The 19,398-nt window shown below is 51.2% G+C and overlaps 1 protein-coding gene across 1 annotated transcript in view; it reads right to left on the bottom strand.

Moving 5' to 3' along the window:
* Nucleotides 1-520: 520 nt before the first annotated feature.
* LOC123353655 (complement C3-like) overlaps nt 521-19,398 on the bottom strand; it is a 79,723-nt gene continuing 60,845 nt past the window's right edge. The window contains exons 30-40 of the mRNA XM_044994948.1: nt 14,278-14,436; nt 12,912-13,062; nt 11,869-11,920; nt 11,580-11,667; nt 9,960-10,049; nt 9,404-9,509; nt 7,877-7,966; nt 4,840-4,926; nt 4,041-4,124; nt 2,995-3,130; nt 521-849 (exon numbers count right to left, since the gene is read on the bottom strand). Coding sequence (XP_044850883.1) covers nt 708-849; nt 2,995-3,130; nt 4,041-4,124; nt 4,840-4,926; nt 7,877-7,966; nt 9,404-9,509; nt 9,960-10,049; nt 11,580-11,667; nt 11,869-11,920; nt 12,912-13,062; nt 14,278-14,436 — 1,185 coding nt within the window. The 3' untranslated portion in view covers nt 521-707. The remainder of the gene's footprint in view (nt 850-2,994; nt 3,131-4,040; nt 4,125-4,839; nt 4,927-7,876; nt 7,967-9,403; nt 9,510-9,959; nt 10,050-11,579; nt 11,668-11,868; nt 11,921-12,911; nt 13,063-14,277; nt 14,437-19,398) is intronic.

Raw genomic sequence — 19,398 nt, 5'->3', positions numbered from 1 at the left:
TAAATGCACTGATTCTCACAGGCATTTAGGTGCCTAATTCCCATTGATTTCAATAGCATTAGGTGCCTAAGTCCCTTTGGCAGTCTGGGACTAAGATTAAGCCTTCTCCCCTTGAAGTCAATAGCAGGACTCCCACTGACAGCAGACTATTGTATTTGGGAGAGGGCCTGAGCCCTGCCTGCCCCCTGTACAAGCCCTGCCTTCCCCCCGTGCAGGGCTGACATCGCCTGTCCCCCCTCCTTGCACATTCCTCAACACCCCACGTTTTTTACAAAAAGTTGGGACAGCCAAGACAGGTCTGAAAAAAGGGACTGTCCTGGCCAAAAAGGGATGTGTGGTCACCTTAGGCACAGATAGGTACAGAAGACTCTCTCCTAAATATCCATCCATGCTTATCTAGCCACCCATTCATGCTTGTCCATCTAATTTAAGGTGTTTCTTGTGCACTCATGATCCTAGTAGCTGGTTACTTATAAAGCTCTATTGCAGACTATGTAAAAAGTCACACAGCAGGGCAGGGTAAGAATTCAGCCTTTTATATAGAGAGAAACAATAAGAAGAAAAGAGCGAAACTCCCAAAGAGGACAGGGCTAGCGGCGAGTGTCAGCAGCATTGGGACTCTGAGTGGAGCTGTCTCCACCTGAGGGTTATGCTCCATCTCAGCTCAAACTGTCCCCTTGGGGCTGCTGGGAAAGCTGGGTCCAAGTTTAGGTTGGGCAGCCAAACATGGTTATGGCTTCAGAGAACTCAAGGAATTCCTGGCAGAGGTTCTGGAAATCCGGCTTCTGGCATTCGTCCTCGTTGGGCCACTTCTCGATCCAGGTGTCCTTGCCAATGATGTAGGATAGCCTGGGACGGACAGGCAGAAGGGTGAGCAATGAAGCACAAAATGTGTTCAATTTGTTTGCTCAGTTCCTCAAGGGCAGCCGAGTTTGCCTAAGGGCATGGCCAGCGGGTATGGCAGGCCAGGGGAGGCTGATTCTCCTCAAACAGCCAGGTGTGGCCCCACTCATTCTCCGTCCTGAACCCCGTCCTGCTTCCCACCGCTTCCCCCGGCCACAGCCCATGCAGGCTGCTCCTCTTCCCCAAGGGGGCTGGGGCTAGCACGGGCTGGCCTGCGGCTCGGGACTTGAAGTGGCTGGGTGCCCCCAGTGCTGGGGCCCCCCAGCTCTGGGGCTGGCGGTGCTTGAGGCACTGGGGCCACAGCATATGGTGCTCCTGGGCTGGTGGCACTGGGGCCGCGGCCTCTGGGGCTGGGGATGCTGGGGCTGCAGCGCCCAACGCTTCAGAGCTGGGGGTGCTCAGGTTAGCTGGCCGGAGGGGCCTGGGGCTGGGGCAGGGGGCTGGTAGCCACAGGGGTCGTGCTGGACCTCCGGTGGGAGGAAAGGGCGGAGGAGGGGTGGTGTCGGGGTCTAGCCTTCCCAAACAGGCAGCTCACACTCCACCCATGCCTAAGGGCCACATCTGACTTGCAGAGAAACAGTGGGTTGCCTCCCCTCTCATAGGTCCAGCCCATGGAGTACAGAGGGACTACAGGTCCCAGCATGCAATGCTCCATATACAGCATGAGGATGGAACTTTCAACCTCTGTGAGCTGCATCTTTGTTGGTGAAACTCATTTTTAGGTGCTGTTTTTACCCTAATTAATGACATTTCCACCCAGTTGAAACCTAAGTGATTTAGGAACAACTGTGGCTGGATGCAGGGACCATGAAATTGCACTGACAATGTGATCTGTTCTGGTGAAATAGTTGGGTAGCCCCTGTGAGGAATGGTGGTCCAGGATTAGACTACGAGGCGAACCTGGATTCAATTCCCAGCAACTCCAGAAACTTCCTTTTAGTACTTTGGAGAGGTCACCTAAGGCCAGTCAGTGGGAGTTAGGTGCCTCAATTCCATTGAGGACCTGGACCGTAGGCTGTCTGTGCCTCAGTTTCCCCATCTGTTAAATGAGGGTAATAACGCTGCCCTGCTTCCCATAGTGAGAATAAATACATTTGCTCTTGTGAGGCCCTCAGAAAGTACAGTAATGGGGGCCTGATGGGTACAGTAACTCCTCACTTAACCCTGTAGTTATGTTCCTGAAAAATGCGACTAAGTGAAACAATGTTAAGCAAATCCAATTTCCCCATAAGAATTAATATTAATTTCCAGGGAAAAACATTTTTGCCAGACAAAAGGTGTTATATACATTTTAAACAGGCAGTTTAATACAGGTACTGTACTAGAGTTGGGAGGTGGCCCTGCCGTACCCCACCCAGGCACAGCCCACTGGCACTGGAGAGGAGGCAGGCAAGGAGGCTGAAGGTGCTGTAGGTTAGGAGAAGCACCTTGCGCAGCAGCGGCAGCTTCCTCTACTCTGCAAGCACCAAGGGTGAGGAGGCTCAACCCTCAGCCCTCCCACTTACCCCCTTCCCCCAAACCCCCACCCTTAACCTGCCTCTTCTCCCCCCGACCTCCTCCCCCTTTACTTCCCACGCTGCATCCTCGCTTCTCCTCCCTCCCTTCCCCCCTCCCTTCTAAATGCCACAAGCCACCTGATTGCCCAGGGCAGGAGGGAGGGGAGCCTGCATGCCGAGTCCTCACTCCTTCCCCCTCCCTCCTGCCAGGGGCAATCAGCTAGCTTGTGGCGTTCAGGAGACAGGGAGGGAGGGGGAGCCTGCACTCCGAATCCTCGCTCCTCCCTCCTGCCCCCAAAACGCGGCAAGTCAGCTGATTGCCAGAGGCCGGAGGCAGAGGAGGAGGAGGAAGGCGCTGATCTGCGGGGTCTGCGCTGTGGGGTGGGGGGGGCGCAGGGAGGCAGCCAAACAACATAAGAGTGGAGCATTGCACAACTTAAAAGGAGCAGGTTCCCTAAGTGATCAGCAACATAACAACGTTAACCAGGACGACTTAAAGTGAGGAGTTACTGTACCTAAAATAGATAGGGCAATTAGTTAAGGGCGTGTCTGCTTGAAACTGACTAACGCAGGGTAACCACAGGAGGCTACTTACTCAGCTGCCCTGGACCACAAGTCGGTGCTGAGTCCACAGATCAAGTAGTCTTTGTTACGCTCCAGCCTCAGAGACTCTCTGCATTTTATGTGACTGATGAATTGGCGGGTTTTTCCTTCTTGATTTTCATCAGTCCCTGTGAAAAAAGATGTCACACATAAGAGCAGAGTGAGGAGGAGATAATACGGGGTGGAGCGGGATGAAGACGAAAGGAACAGAGAAGAGGAGACTCCTAGGTGTTCTCTTGAGGTTTCAGTACAAATTCAGCCCCAGAGTGACTGCAACGATAACCAATCACTGAAGCTCCAGCAGTCATTAGAGACAGGAAGGACCGTCTTGTGGTTGTGGCACTGGGCTGGGCCTCAAGAGTTCAGGCCTCAGCTCCTGTTTCTGCCACAGACTCCTGGTGTGACCTTGCACAAGTCACTCGATCTCCCTGGGACTCAATTCCCCACCTGTGAAATGGGGCTAATAAATCCACCCAGTGTCGATTTAGATTGTAACCTCGTCAAGGCAGGGGCTGTATCTGGATATGTCCAGTGCTTAGCACAAGGGGCCCCTAATCGCAGGTAATACAAATAATTAGAACAGTCAAATCAGCTCCCAGCGAGTGAAGCCGCTTTGAGCTCAGTTAGATCCCTGCTTCCTTTGCCTTTATATTGATTTATAAAACTCAGCATTGAGGAAGAGAGACTCCATCTCCTCTATAGCAGCTGGGATCTTGACTCCCACAATGGCCAATGCCAATTGCTTCAGAGGAAGGTTGAAAAAGCCCATAATGAGACTGGTCAATTGTGCCAGGCTGACCACAGGGAGAGGTTTCCCCTGTTATTTTGTCTGCCTCTTCGTGGCATGGCTGCCTAGGTGGGTTGAGGAAATTCTTTCTTGTCCCTTGTGGCGATAGGTTAATGCCCTGGAGCATGAGCCTAGATTAGCCTTGGGGCTTTAGCACTTCCTCTGGCTAAGAGAAATAGCTCTTATGCCGGCCTTTATCCCAAAGGCCATTCAGAGAAATTGCACCCTGATTGTAGAAGGGGTGCTCTTACCTGCTTTAATGATTTCCAAAATTTTCATGGTGTAGTAGTCAGAACCGCCCACTTCTTCACTGCTAACAAGCCTGGTCTTATACACTTAAATAAAAGAGGAAGACATACAAAACACCAGTTGAAGGTCTGCAGTATTTTTCTGTAGCGAATTCAGTGTGTAACTGACTCCTCAAACTGGCTGTGAGAAAGATGGTCCCATCGTGAAGGCAATAGCTGGAGACTGGGGTTCATTTCCCTGCTCCACCACAGACTTGCTGCATGACCTTGGGCAAGTCACTTAGTCGCTCCATGCCTCAGTTTCCCCTTTTGTACAATGGGGATAATTACACTAGATTGATCCGGACTCTGGACTGGTAACTATAACATCGACTGGCAGGACAGTGTGTGTGTGTGTGTGTGTGTGTGTGTGTGTGTGTGTGTGTGTGTGATGTAATTCAATGCATGTGTTAATTGTTGAATCTTCAATAAATGCAGCGTATTGCCTTTTCCCCTGAAAAAGATCACAGCACGGGCGGTTGTGAGGATAAGCATATTAAAGATTGTGAAGTGCTCAGATACTAGGGAAATAGGGGGCAGATAAATATTTAGGGTTAGATTGAATCTTAAACAGTCATCTGATTTTGTTCATTTCTGGGAGCTTAAGGCCCCAAAATCTCATCAGGTTTCTGCCCCAGCAGATCCAGACCTTACCCCTGATTCAGCCTCAAAGGCAAACTTTACAATCCAAATTGAATTCCAAACCCTGTCTCTGTGCTCTCCTCATGGAAAAAGACTCAGCAGCTCCAAATCACACATTTACCATAATCCACTTCACGTTTGCAGGCTTCCTCCATTCGTCTGTTCAGGGTGATGGGACCCTCTATCTTCTGCTGCATGAAGCAGCTTTCTATGGGGAAGGAAGATGGGTAGAGAATCACCAAGGGAGACCATAGTTTCAGCTCTGTTATTAGTGACATACAGGTGCCCACCTATTTGAATCCTGGGTGAGCTGCGCTAACCCACACAGTGACCAGTGACAGGCCCATCTCCTCCGACAAGGGAATGGCCATGGAAAAAAAAAGGGAGTGCTCAGCACCCACCAGCTACAGCCAATCGGTGGGGCTGACGATCAGCTGTTTGGTGGGTGGCAGGAGGCACTTGGCAGAGAGCAGCTGGCGGGGGCCTCTGGGGAGGGGGCAGAGCTGGGCCAGGAAGTGGCAGAACAAGGGTGAGGTCTCAGGGGAAGGGGCGGAGTGGGGGTGGAGCAGCCACCAGGAAAAATAAAAGTCAGTGCCTGGGTTATGGGGCACGGTAAAAGAAGAAACAAGTGATGGAGGGGTAGGTTGCAGGATCCAAATGAGGCGATCCTGAGCAGACAGACTCAGACAGCTCTGCAAAGGAATCAGTAGGTGTTGCCCAGAGGAACTCTGCCTGGGTGTATGAAATAACCAAGGACCATAAGTAGGCCTGGCAATCCCAGCTAACTTCCCTCTCTGCACTGATGGATCTCTGCCTGGGTCAGCGCCAGGAGGAGCCTGGTCACAGGACTTAGTGGAGCTGCAGATGCAGAATCAAAGGTGATGGGAAGGACAGATCCGGAGACTGAGCACCTCTCTGTATGCCCGGCAGATAGCAGGGCTACAGCAAGTTCCCCACTGAACAATGGCCCCACCAATGGGTCTCCACCCTCTTCTAGAGGATCCTTTTCTTAGAGAGCGGGGAGTGGAGCCTCCATGGATCATTCAAACTGACAGTGGGGGGCTGAGGGGTGCCAGCTGTGGGCATCCTGGAATGAGATGACCCAGATATTTTAAAGAAGTGCCTGACTTCATGTCACCACCCCCAACCCCCACACTGGATTCCAACCATTGAAACAGCTGGTTCCACTGAAGTTTCAGAACCAGGGAGGAGCATCCCTGTTGGAATGGCTGGAAACCCAGCAACTCCTGCACCCCAGACTGCCCTGCTTCCATGTGTGCAGCCCCACTTCATGGTGTGATGGGTTCAGTCACGGAGACCCCCTTGGGACTGTCACCTGATGTGCTGAAACTACCTTTGAGCTCGTTTTATTTGCCACCTTGGGACTTTAGAACCCTGTCTTGTTGAGCAAGACAGGCAGCCTGCTGCAACACAGACCCAAAGTCTGAACCACACCCCCAAAGCTGCAGTTTAAACTGAAAGGAGCTAAGCAAGTACTCCTGTCTCCAGCACCCAATGGGATCCAAACACCAAATAAATCCATTTTACTCTGTATAAAGCTTATACAAGATAAACTCATAAATTGTCCGCCCTCTATAACAGTGATAGAGATATGCACAGCTGTTTGCTCCCCCAGGTATTAATTACTTACTCTTGGTTAATTAATAAGCAAAAGTGTTCTTATTAAGCATAAAAAGTAGGATTGAAGTGGTTCCAAGTAATAGACAGAACAAAGTAAGTTACCAAGCAAAATAAAACAAAATATGCAAGTTTAAGCCTAATACATTAAGAAACTGAATACAGGTAAATCTCACTAAGCTTCTTTCATAGACTAGACTTCTTCCTAATCTGGGCCCCATTCTTTCCCCGGTACAATCCTTTTTAGTTCCAGCTCAGATGGTAGCTAGGGGATTTCTCATGACTGGCAGCCCCCTTTGTTCTGTTCCACCCCCTTTTATATCTTTGGCTCAAGGCGTGAATCCTTTGCCTCTCTCTGGGTTCCCACCCCTCCTTCTCAATGGAGAAGCACCAGGTTTAAGATGGATTTCAGTATCATTTGACATGTTCAGTGAGACTTCATTACCCGCTGGCTGGCACACAGGTATACAGGAAGGCTTACAAGTAAACAGAGCCATTTACAACCAATTGTCCTAGTCAATGGGAGCCATCAAGATTCTAAACTACCATTAATGGCCCACACTTTGCATAACTACAAGAGGACCTCAGAGTGATATTTCATATTGTTAGTTTCAGATACAAGAATGATACATTCATACAAACAGGATGAACACACTCAGTAGATTATAAGCTTTGTAAGGATACCTTAGAAGAGACCTTTTGCATAAAAGCATATTCCAGTTACATTCTATTCACATTCAAAGTATATTTTCATAAAACATATGGAGTGCAACATCACACATGGATCAGCTGGCTTCACCCAGCCCCCAAGGCCCTGATGGGCAGAGAGGAGGAACTGGTGTCTGCAATACCCGGTCCCTCCTAGGTCACCCAGCTAGCTAGAGAAATTCTGCTTCTACGTCGTGCTGCCAGCTTTCCTGCAATTGGCAGGTGGGGTTGCCATTGGAGAAGAGAAGGAGAGACCACAGGTGAGGGTAGGTGGTCAGGGAGGGTGGAAACCGTCTGCAACTGTGGGGGAGAGGGGATAGGAGAGGGAGTGAAGGAAGATATTGAAACTCTGTGGGAGTGAGGGGCAGGATTCAGGTTGGGAAGGTGAGTCCTGGGGGTTCCTACAGCCTCCAAGGCCTGTTCTGCTTCCTGGCCCGATTCCAGGCCCTGCAGACCCTTCTGAGTCCTCTCTTGTCTCTGCTCCCCAGGCGTGCATCCCCCACATATTCCCACTGAGGGTGCCCTTACCCCAACCCTGGTCCCACCATTCCTGTATGTGGTGATGTGTAGCAGGGACACAGCTGGCCAAGAGTCAGAGCTCCAAGCTGGGGGACAGACCCAGGGACCATCCTGCCTGTGGCTGCCATGAGCCTGTATCGCACGTGAGAATCACCCAGAGCCCACAGGGAAGGAAGGCCCTGATCGGCGAGGGAGGGGGCTGATGCTGGGGGGCCCTTGGACTTCATGTTTGCTGATAAAGCTGACACGGGAGCCCTCACCAGAGATGCAAACAGAGAGAGGACGCTCCTTACCTTCTGCACAACGGCAGACTTCCCCATGACAGATCTTACTGAAGAGCCCGCTCTGCTTAGACGGGTGGTAGAACTTGGTGCACCGGTCTTCTAGAGAAAGATCAGAGACATGGATCATTCCCCCTCCCGCAGAACAACGGCCACAGTTTACAGCACCTAGGAGACAACCCTGAAGCCCTTACTCAAGCAGATGTCCCACTGGGTGACCCTGGGGAAGGGAGCAGCAGTCTGTGGGAACGACTTTCTTAGCTATAGGAAACCATCAGCTTGAAATGATGGGCTGGTGCTTGTTGGAGACACCCTCTTAATCATGCTAGCAGCAAATTTACCTCTGGAGGTAAAACGGGGGGAGAGGGCAAGTAGGATAATTATTGCCTGTAGTCAGAGGTTCCCCTTATTATTTTGTCTACCTTTGCATGGGTGTGTTAAGGTGATGAGTGTGACCATATAATTCCAAAATGGGGTAATGTTGGAACAGGAGGAACTGGGAGGTGAGCAGTAAACCAGACTAGATGATCAGGATGGTCCCGTCTGGCCTTAAAGTCTGAGTCTAAACCCCCGTGTTCTAATCCAGTAGTTCTCAACCAGGGGGACACATACCCCTAGGGGCACGCACAGGTCTTCCGGGGTATGTTAACTTATCTAGATATTTGCCTAGTTTTACAACAGGATCTAGAGCCCTGCAGTGGGACTGGGATCCCGCAGGGCCTGCTACTATAATAGTGGAAGCAGGATAAAAACTCAACAAACAGTGCAGGAGTGGGAGTAGATCTTATGGGGCGGGATGAGAGCAGGATTGAAAAAATAGTCCTCATTCACCGCCAACAACACGAACTCCATGGCGAGCAGCTGCCGCTCTCTGGCCGCACAGTTCTGAAGGCAGCGCTCCCACCAGCAGCAGCTCAAGTCCCCTAATATCTGTGCGGCTACTGGCGGCAGCATTATCTTGAGAGCTGGGAACCTGGCCAGCAGCTGCCGCTCTCCAACACCAAATGACAAGGTTCACAAGTGAAAACAGGCTCACATCTCACACTGAAATGCAAATATAATATTTATCTTCCAATTGATTTATTTTATAATTACATGGTTAAAAAATGAGGAAGTCGGCTATTTGTCAGTACTAGTGTGGCTGGGACACTTGTATTTCTATGTCTGATTTTGTAAGCAAGTCGTTTTTAAATGAGGTAAACTTGGGGTACGCACGACAAGTAGAGCAGGAGTAGTGTAGAGCAGGACATGGGGATTCAGGATGCCTGGGTTCTATTCCAATGGTGGGAGGGGACTGCGTGTACGGAAGCTGTACTTAGAGCTCTGAACTGGCAATCTGCTCCCAGCTGTGCTCCTAGCTGTCAAGGCCTTACCTGAGGGCAAGTCTCTTACCATCTCAGTGCATCCCCTCTGTTACAGGGGATAATAATACCTGAGTACTGCAGCAAAAGACTGCAAGAGGTAATGATACCAATGTGACCCAGAGCAGAATTTGAAGCCATGGTGCCTTGAATGGTGAGGAGAGCTGCCATCTGTTACCTATGCTGTAATAGTCGTAGACTGTGACGGATGCCGGCTGAATGAGACCAACTTCGAAAAACTGGTGAGCTTTAAACTGCAGGCATTCCTCCTCTGTGTGAGAAACCTGGGTGGGGGTGGGGAAATAACAGGATTGCTTAGGCTGAAGGGTGGCTGGATGGAAGAAAGAGAATGAAAAAGAATAAGAGAAGGGGAGATGTTGGGGAAAGAAGAGGGGAAAGAGAAAGTGAGGGAGGTGGAGAACTAGAGAAGTGAAAGCAGCAAGGAAAGAAGAAGTGAATGACACAGAGAAGCAAATTCAACCTTAATATCAGGTGCAGCATTTCCCATTAAGGTCAATGGACCTACATCCACATACACCAGCTGAGGGTCTGGCCCATTCAGTTGATCCTAGTGGAAAGACTGAATCTGGGCCAGTCAGTCAAATTCGGCCCTGGGTTGCAGTTTGTCAACTTGCTGACGTCTGTGGGGATGCCAGGGTGTATCTGAGAGTGCAGTTTGGCTCAGCAGGAGCCCATGAAATTAACACAGGATCAGAGACTTGTCGAGTCTTTACCTTGTCCAGGTAGATTACGAGGTTGCTTCTGTCGGACGGGGCTTTGTCGATTTCAAACATGGAAATGTATCTGTCGACCATTTGGGAAAGCTAAATGTGAATAAGGAAAAGCAAGAGGCATTGTGGGTAAGGCAGCGTCTCTATGAAAGTCCTGCAGCTGGGTGAAAAAAACCCACCATCTCACTACGTGGCTCAGTGGTGTCGTGCTTGTGATCACGTCTCCCACGCTAGGATCTGCAGGGAAGATACTAGTCTGCTACTTACTCCACACCTAGGGTTGCCAGGCGATTGGTTTTTGAGCGGAACACCTGGTTGAAAAGGGACCCTGGCAGCTCCAGTCAGCAGCACAGCGCGGCTAAGGCAGGCTCCCTGCCTGTCCTGGCTCCGCACAGCTCCCAGAAATGGCCAGCGTGTCCAGCTCCTAGGCGCAGGAGCGGCCACAGGGGCTCAGCACACTGACCCTGCCCCAAGCACCAGCTCCGCAGCTCTCATTGTCCAGGAACAGCGGCTAATGGGAACTGCAAGGGCGGTGCCTGCAGGTGCGGGCAGCACACAGAGCCCCCTGGCCCCTTTGCTTAGGAGCTGGAGGGACATGTCACCGCTTCTAGGATCCACCTGTGATAAGTGCTGCCTGGCTGGAGCCCGCACCATGAACCCCCTTCCGCACCTCAACGCCTGCCCCAGGTCAGAACCCCCACCCTAATGCCCTCCCATAGCCTCCACACACACACACGCAAATCAACACCTTACCCCAGCCTGGAGCCCCCTCCTGCACCCAACGCCCTCATCCCTGGCCTCACCCTAGAGCCTGCATCCCCACCCGGAGCTCTAACCTGCTCCCTACACCTCAACCTCATGCCCCAGCCCAGAACCTCCTCCCGCACTCTGAACGCCTCATTTGTTACCCCACTCTGGAGCTCACACCCCCAGCCAGAGCCCTCCTCCCCTCCCGCACCACAACCACCTGTCCCAGCCCGGTGAAAGTGAGTGAGGGTTGGGAAGAGTGAGCAATGAGGGATGGGGGATGAAGTGAGCAGGGGGCCGGATGTTGGAGAAGGGGTGAGGCAGGGGCGGGGTCTCAGGGAAGAGGCAGGGCAAGGGTGTTCAATTTTGTGTGATTAGAAAGTTGGCAACCCTATCCACAGCTAATGGAGCTGGTACTCTCACTGAAACAGTTCTGCTTTTCATGATAAAGGTCCCAGGTTCAGTGACCACGGTGTACGTATGCACAGTGCTTAAGTGTGTAATGAAAGAGGTGCCGGGGCTTAAGCAATTTTTTTTTTACTTTCATAATTGAAGCACCGAGCCCAGAGGTGCCGGGGCTATGAACTGCCAAGCTGGTTATGGAGATGTGAACACCCATCCCCAAGGAAACTGAGCTGAATCCCAAAAAGGCCCCCAAAACTGCCCGACGGAGATGACATTTCATCACCAACCTGGAGAGACCTGGTTGCCGTTTCCTAAAGCTGTTACCAATCCTTAGAGCTATCTGGTCTCCCTCCAGGTTTAACCCTGGAGCCTGACTGTTCACTTGCTGCATTGGATTTTCTCATCTGAAAGCCCCAGTCAAGCCACTGCATTGTTTATTATGTTCCCTGTTCTCAGATTACACTGACGTACTCTCTTAAGATCCTCCACGTCTGGTGAGAAGCCAGTGAGCATGGAGACATCAATGATGGACATTGTGGCATCAACCACACCGAGGAACCTAACGAGGAGAAGAGAAAATACCCTTTTGATCAGAATTCATCACTTGAACATTGATTTTGTGATCACTCCACCAGCTCCTGTTGCTTTATCATAATTTTTTTGGCCATTCCATAGAAAAATTCATAGCCCAGGAGTCTCCATCTACCCCCTGCATCTGTCCATCTATTTATCATCTATCATTATAGGGGATTGTTCTCACCTGATGCAGATTTTAATATAGACTGAACGCATGGCTCCTTCCGGCTTCTTAACTGGAAACATTGCAGAAGAAAAAAATTAATTCATCTCAGTGTAAATTTCATGCCAGATAAACCCTCTTTTGTTTTTTAGGTGTATTAACATGGCTTAGTAATCAAACAGGTCCTAGAGTAGGTGTGAAAAATCCCTCAATAAACCTCCCCTCCCCTCCAGCAATCCATAAATAACTCTTCCTGTCCCTGGCACGCAAACTAAAAAGCCTCTCCCAGCTGAGTGGCACAAATGAAATATAGTCTAGGGTTAGCACAAAGAGGAGACTGAAACAGAGAGAACCAGTGGGTGTGAACTCCTTGGACAGCTGAGAAAGTTAAGAACAATTTACCGGTGACTTCTGTTTCTGTAACAAGCGGTGCCAAAATCCTGGATCCCTCTATCATATGTGGACATAATGTGTGGTCATGTCTCCCTCTAGTGGCCAGTCCTTTACTCCTTTAGCCCAAGCAGCAGAGGCTTGTGTTTTGGGTGCTGAAGATCCTGACTTCTGTCCCATGCTGATTTCACACCCATGCTGTCTGGAAATGTGTACACTGGAAGTTTGGGTCTGTAACCAGACTTCCTGGCATGGGCTCATCTCTGCTTTAGAGGGAGACAATACCCAGAGTAGCTGGCCTGTGTTCCCATCCACATCTGATGCTCCAACTCTGCTGCTAACAAGTGCCAGGATGAGCGAAGGCAGCATCTGCTCCCTCATCAGGAATGACCCTGCATTGATTGCAACCTAGAACATATAGTAGCTGGAAGTATTATTTAGTGCCTGCCCTATGAGTATAATTTTGTAGGACTTGGGAACTGAGAGAGTTTGAAGAAGCTTCACAGAAATACTTTCCAAAGTTAAGAATGTGACTGCAGAGAAGGTGGTTGGTTTACACATCGGTGTAAATCTGATGCTGTCCATGGAGTCAAACTGGTGTAACTGAGCCAAATTTTTCCAGATCTGAGGATTGACAGCAAGCTTCAGAAGAGAAATGACAGGCAATTACTTACCGCCCCAGGCTTCTTCGACCGATACCTTCAGGTCAAACTTCTTACACTGAGATTCATCCTCCCGTAGCTTTGTGTTATAAATCGTTATTACAGTTAAGGTCCCTTGTCCAGTTCCTTCTGCCTTCACAGTGAAGTCTTCATTCCATTTGGTCTGTAATGTTGATCCAAGGTTAATTTTCTTTTGTACTTCATTATTATTATTATTTAAAGACAGGGCAAATGAAGCTAATGAAGAAAATGAAGCTGGTGAGATTGACAGTCACTCACCCGGAGGGGCTGGGGGGACTCTGCAGAGACAATAGCATGAAGGAGAAAAAAGATTACTTCCCAGGGAGTAACTCTTTGATCTCCAGATGTATTGCTTCTCCAGAGCCAAGCCTAAACAGCAACCCATCCCCTCCTACTTCTGGATTCAGCTCAAAACCACACACTCCAGGCCACTAACCCTGGAACAATTTACCTCGGGATGTGTGAGGCAAACCCCACCCAGCCCAGGGCTGCTCACCCAGCTGCGGCGACTCACCCCTCCAACGGAGCCTGCAGTGACTATCCCTGGTCAGGGCTCAGGCCAGATGACCCCCAGGCACAAGTATTTCACTGTCCCCATCACAGCTGAGAGTTACTCTGCACAACAGCACTAGTCGGCCAGGGACCGTCCTCTGGCCTTGCAGTGTTACAGACTCCCCAGGCTTCTGATCTGCCCTTGATCCAGTTCCTGTTCCTGCCCCAGCCATGCCCGAGCCTTGTTCCAGCCCACTTCAGCCTCCTCTGTGCCCTGCTCTGACCTTGCTCCAGTCCCGCTCCAGCCTGCATCCGCCTCCTGGCCCCCCAGGCCCTCGGACTGATTCCAACCTGGCTTTCACCATTGGCCTGCATCCGAACTCTGACTTCAATCCTGATTTGGCTTGTCTGTGGATTCTGACCCACAGCCTGTCCCCAGATCCTGATTTCAGCATTGCCCTTGGCCCAGTACAGAGTCTACAGCCAGCTCCAACCACCAGGCCTGACTGCCTAGAACCTAGGGCCTGACAGGATGTGGTGGATTCTCCATCACATGAAGTCTTTAAGTCAAGACTCGATATCTACCTAAGAGACATCTCACAACTCCACTAGAAGTTACAGGCTTGATGCAGAAATTAGTAGGTGAGGTTCTCTGGACTCTGTCATGCCAAAGGTCAGATGAGATGATCATAATGGTCCCTTCTGGTCTTAAAAATCTGAGTCAAAAGTGTGGATGCATTTGGATCTGGTGCCAGGAATATGAATTCCTCTCCCCCTCCCAAAAGGGTTTGGATAGGAGGTTCTAGTCAAATCCCCTTTATCTATAATTAGTGATCTGTACTAATCACACAGAGAAGCACGATACCTCTGCTGTTCGGGCCACCAGAGCGTTGTGATTTAAGATGTTGTACTTTTTTGGAATAGCACGGCGTGGCAGGAGAACAGTAACGTTCAAATTCAGGTCTTTGTGCTGCGGAATGTCTATCTGGTACTGCGCAAGAGCCTGGAACACCATGATGGTTGCCTAGAACACCAGAAGAAAGACAAGAGGGTTATACCGTATTGTCCTATTGCGCTGAACATCTGACAGCTTCTAAATAGACTTTTTAATGAAGAGGAACCAAAAGTACAATGAAAGAAAAAAAAACAGTTACTCACCTTTTGTAACTGTTGTTCTTCGAGATGTGTTGTTCATGTCCATTCCAATAGTGTGCGCACGCACGTGCACGTTGGCCGGAAGATTTTTCCCTTAGCAGCATCTGTCAGGTCTGCCTGGGTGCCCCTTGGAGTCGCGCCCTCATGGCACCTAATATATAGCCCTGCTGACCCGCCACCCCTTCAGTTCCTTCTTGCCGGCTACTCCGACAGAGGGGTAGGAGGATGGGTATTGGAATGGACATGAACACTACATCTCAAAGCACAACAGTTACAAATGGTGAGTAACCTTTTTTTCTTCTTCGAGTGCTTGTTCATGTCAATTCCAATCAGGTGACTCCCAAGCCAAATCTAGGAGGTGGGGTCGGAGCTGTCCACAGATTGGAGTACTGCTCTACCAAAGGCCGCATAGGCTCTGGCCTACCTAGTAATCGCATAAGGCGCAGTGAAAATGTGTATGGATGACCACGTTGCCGCCCTGCAGATTTCCTGGGTGGGAACTTGAGCCAGGAATGCTGTTGATGAAGCTTGCGCCCTTGTGGAGTGTGCCGTTATCGGGGGCCCTGGGATCCCTGCTAGATTGTAGCACTCAGTAATGCAGGCCACAATCCATGATGAAATGTGCTGGGTCAAAATCAGCTGACCCTTCATCTTGTCCGCTACTGCCACAAGAGCTGTACCGACTTCCTGAATGGTTTCGTCCTCTCGATGTAAAAGGCCAGTGCTCTGCGGACGTCTAGAGTGTGGAGCCTCTGCTCCCTGCTACTCAAATGAGTTTAGGGTAGAAAAATGGGAGGAAACTGTCCTGGTTGATATGGAACTGCGACACAACATTTGGGAGGAAGGCCGGATTGGGCTTGAGCTGAACCTTGTCCTTATAAAATACGGTGTAGGGCGGCTCTGACATTAGGGCCCTGAGCTCAGACACCCTCTGGGCTGAAGTTATCGCCACCAGGAACGTGACCATGTAAGAAAGAGCAGGGAGTTTGTTGCTAAAGGCTCAAAGGGATGCCCCATGAGCTAGAGAGGACCAAGTTGAGGTCCCAAGCAGGAACCGGTTGCCAGACGTGCAGGTACAACCTATCAAGGCCCTTCAGGAAGTGGCTGACCAAAGGGCTAGCGAAAATTGAACGGCCCTGTACACCCGGATGGAAAGCCAAGATGGCAGCCAGGTGCACTCTTATAGAAGACAAGGAGAGACCCTCCTGCTTCAAGTGGAGAAGATAATCCAAAATGTAGGGCACTGAGGCTAGTGCCGGAGGCAAGTTGCACTATGCTGACCAGATTGAAAATCTCTTCCACTTGGCCAGGTATGTGGAGTGGAGGGTTTCCTATGCCGAGAAAGACCTGTCTGACTTGTTCTGAATAGGAAAGCTTGAATGGATTCAGCCATGGAGCTTCCATGCTGTGAGATGGAGTGACTGCAGGTTCAGGTGTTGGAGACGCCCGTGATCCCGACTGAGAAGGCCTGGGAAGAGTGGCAAGGTGACATGTCTAGGAGAGACGTGTACCAATGCTGACGGGGCCAGACTGGTGCTATGAGAATGACCCAAGCCCAGTCTCTGCAGATCTTGAGCAGGACCTTGTGGACAAGCGGTATAGGCGGCAAGGTGTATAGAAGAGGTCCTCCACAATGGAAGAGGAACGCGTCCGCTGTGGAAACCAGATTATGATTCTGGAAGGAGCAGAACTGCTGACACTTCCTGTTGCGTCACGTGGTGAAGAGGTTGATCAGGGGACAGCCCCACCTCTGGAAGAGTGAACATGCGACGTCCAGGCGAAGGGACCACTCGTGGCTGTGGAACGACCTGCTGAGGTGGTCCGCCAGCTCGTTCTGGACCCCAGGAAGGTACGACGCCTATAGATTGACTGAGTGTTCTATACAGAAGCGCCATAGCCTGAGGGCTTCCTGGCACAGGGGAGAGGAACATGCACTCCCATTTGTTGATATAGATCATCCCAGTCATATTGTCCGTAGTGACACATCGACCTGTTAGATAAGGGCGGAATGACTGACACGCTAGGTGCACCATTCTGACCTCCCTGACATTGATATGAAGACGGAGATCTGTCTGCAACCAGAGGCTCTGAGTCCTGTGGTCCCCCAGATGAGCTCCCCAACCGAAATCTGATGCGTCCATCACCAGCACTAGGGATGGCTGTGGGGCAGCGAAGGGAACTCCTGAGCACACCTGCTGAATGTCCGTCCACCACGGGAGCGAGTCGAGGATAGGGCGAGGCAGGGTCACGATCCTGTCCAAGCTGTCCCTGGCAGGTCTGTGCACTGACACAAGCCATGACTGAAGCGGATGAAGCCTGAGTTTGGCATGTCGTACCACATATGTACAGGCTGCCATGTGCCCGAGAAGCTTCAGGCAATTTCTCGCGGTGGTGGTGGGGAACTACATGAGTCCCTGGATCATGGTGTTGAAGGCCTGGAATCTCACCTGTGGGAGCAATGCTCTGGCTTGTGTTGAGTCCAGTACCGACCCTATGAACTCTATCCTCTGGACTGGGGACAGAGTCGATTTGGCTTCATTCAGTAACAGGCCCAGATTCTTGAAGGTGGCTCTGATAAATGCCACCGGTGCTTCCACCTGAGCCCTGGAGCGGTCTTTGACCAGCCAGCCATCGAGGTACAGAAACACCTGCACCTGATGTCTCCACAGAAAGGCGGTGATGACTGCCATGCACTTGGTGAATATTCAAGGTGCTGCTGACAAGCCGAACGGGAGGACAGTAAATTGGTAATGGGAACCATTGACCAGAAACCTGAGGAACTTTCTGGGGTTGTACGCGATTGTTATGTGAAAATATGCACCCTTCAAGTCGAGGGTGGCATACTAGTCTGCTGGATCCAGCGAAGAGATGATGGAGGCCAGGGAGACCATGTGGAACCTGAGTTTCCTCACAAACTTATTGAGGTCCCGCAGGTCCAGCATAGGCCTGGCCTTTGGACCGATGTGATATGGGACCATGCACAGTGGAAAGGGGATGACTGTGAGGAAAAAAGGTAAGACGGGATAGATCCAGTCTCTGGTCTGGAACGCCATCCTCAATCGCACCCTCAAAAGACCGCTTTAGGGCCAGAGGGCAGTTTGGGCTGGCCAGAGCCTTGATTAGCAGAGGGATGTTGCCTCCTCTTGCCACTCCGGTTCCTCCTCCGAGAATTGTCCTGGCGGTTCTGCTGCTGGAACCTTTGAGGAGGTTGCGGGTGGAAGTGTCTCCACTGTGTGGCAGGGGTATGCAAGCCCAAGGATCTGAGGGTGGCTCGGGAATCTTTTAGGCTGTGAAGCCGTTTGTCTTCTCTGAAAACAGTCTCACCCTCAAACGGAAGGTCCTGAATGGTTTGCTGGACCTCATAGAATAACCCTGAGACTTGCAGTCAGTGCCCCCACCCCTGCCACCCCCGTTGTCATCACTCTAGTGGCAGCGTCTGCAGCATCTAAAGCTGCCTGCAAGGAGGCCCAGGAGACTAATTTCCCTTCTTCCACCAAGGTGGTGAACTCCAATTGGGAATCTGACGGGACAAGCTCCGTGAACTTCACCATTGCTGCACAGGTGTTACAAAGGTACCTGCTCACAATGGCCTGTTGGTTAGCAATATGGAGCTGCAAACCACTAGTCGAGTAGAGCTTTCTACCCACAAGATCTAGGCATTTAGCATCCCTATTCTTTGGGGAAGGACCTTGGAAACCCTGTCTCTCCCACTGGTTAGCTGCATACACCACCAGTGAGTCCAGCGGCGGGTGGGAATACAGATGCTCAAAGCCTCTGGAGGACATGAAATACCACCGCTCACTGCATTTGGCAGTGGGTGGCAGGGGGGCCTGGTGCCGACATCAGTACCGGGGCCATAGGTGTCTGCATCAAGGTCGACGTCAACAATGGTGCAGGCGTGGGAGATGGGTGCATCGACGCCGTGAAGGCTGCTGCCAAAGTCAGAGCCGAACACGATGCCGGAGTCAATGACTGGGTCGGAGGCACAGGGCAAATGCACCATGGAAGGCAGTACAAAAGGGGTGAAGATGTTGCTGAGCATGGGCCCTGGGTTCCTTTCTGACCCTGGTTGAAAAGCCCAGGGGGTCCAGAAGGGCCACTGAGGTGGGTTCTGCCACTGTGGAGGCCACGCCTGATGCTCTCATCTATCTCTACCCAATCTCACTCTACGACTTCTGCTCCTTCCCGAGCGATAGGAGTCAGACTCAGACTCCAAGGTCTCAGACACTGAAGACCACGGAAGAGCTGATCCTCAATGCCTCGAATGTTGAGAGCTCAGGGAGTGGGTAAGCTCTGTTGGAGCGGGTAGGCACCGATGGACAAGGCAAAGGGGAGCACCTCGACATCATAGCCGGCTTCCCTTTAGAGTGCACCGGAGGATGCAGCTATGTCGGTGCTGAGGGTTCTTCTCTGGCAGGAGAGAACAGTGCCGTCAGGTGGAGGAGGTGCCAAGCAGCCTGGTACGCTTCTGCCATGGACAGGAGCTGCAGCTGCTGTGTAGGCACCGGTGATTGAGATGGGGCTGGACTGGACTGCCACACCTGGGCAGGAGTCAACATGGCCCCAGAAGGAGATGCTGAGGAGTGGCCCGCCTCAGGTTGGACGTCTCCTGGCTTAGCCAGAGGAGAACGGTCATCTGGCTTTTTCTTCTTTTGAGACACCAGTGAGTGGGGGTGGTGCCTACTGTCAGATGGGCCCCGTGAGGAGCCATGGCAGTGCTGAACGTCCCTGGAGGAATCCTTTCTTGGTGCAGAACTCGCCGACGGCGCTGGGGTGCTCCGTGTTGAGGATGACACCATAGGGGTCGGATCTCTCGAGCCCGGGTCAGAGT

The sequence above is a fragment of the Mauremys mutica genome, chromosome 20 (assembly GCF_020497125.1).
Source record: "Mauremys mutica isolate MM-2020 ecotype Southern chromosome 20, ASM2049712v1, whole genome shotgun sequence".
Taxonomy (NCBI): domain Eukaryota; kingdom Metazoa; phylum Chordata; order Testudines; family Geoemydidae; genus Mauremys; species Mauremys mutica.
The sequence above is the reverse complement of the archived record's forward strand: the minus strand, read 5'-3'. Positions and strand labels throughout refer to the sequence as shown.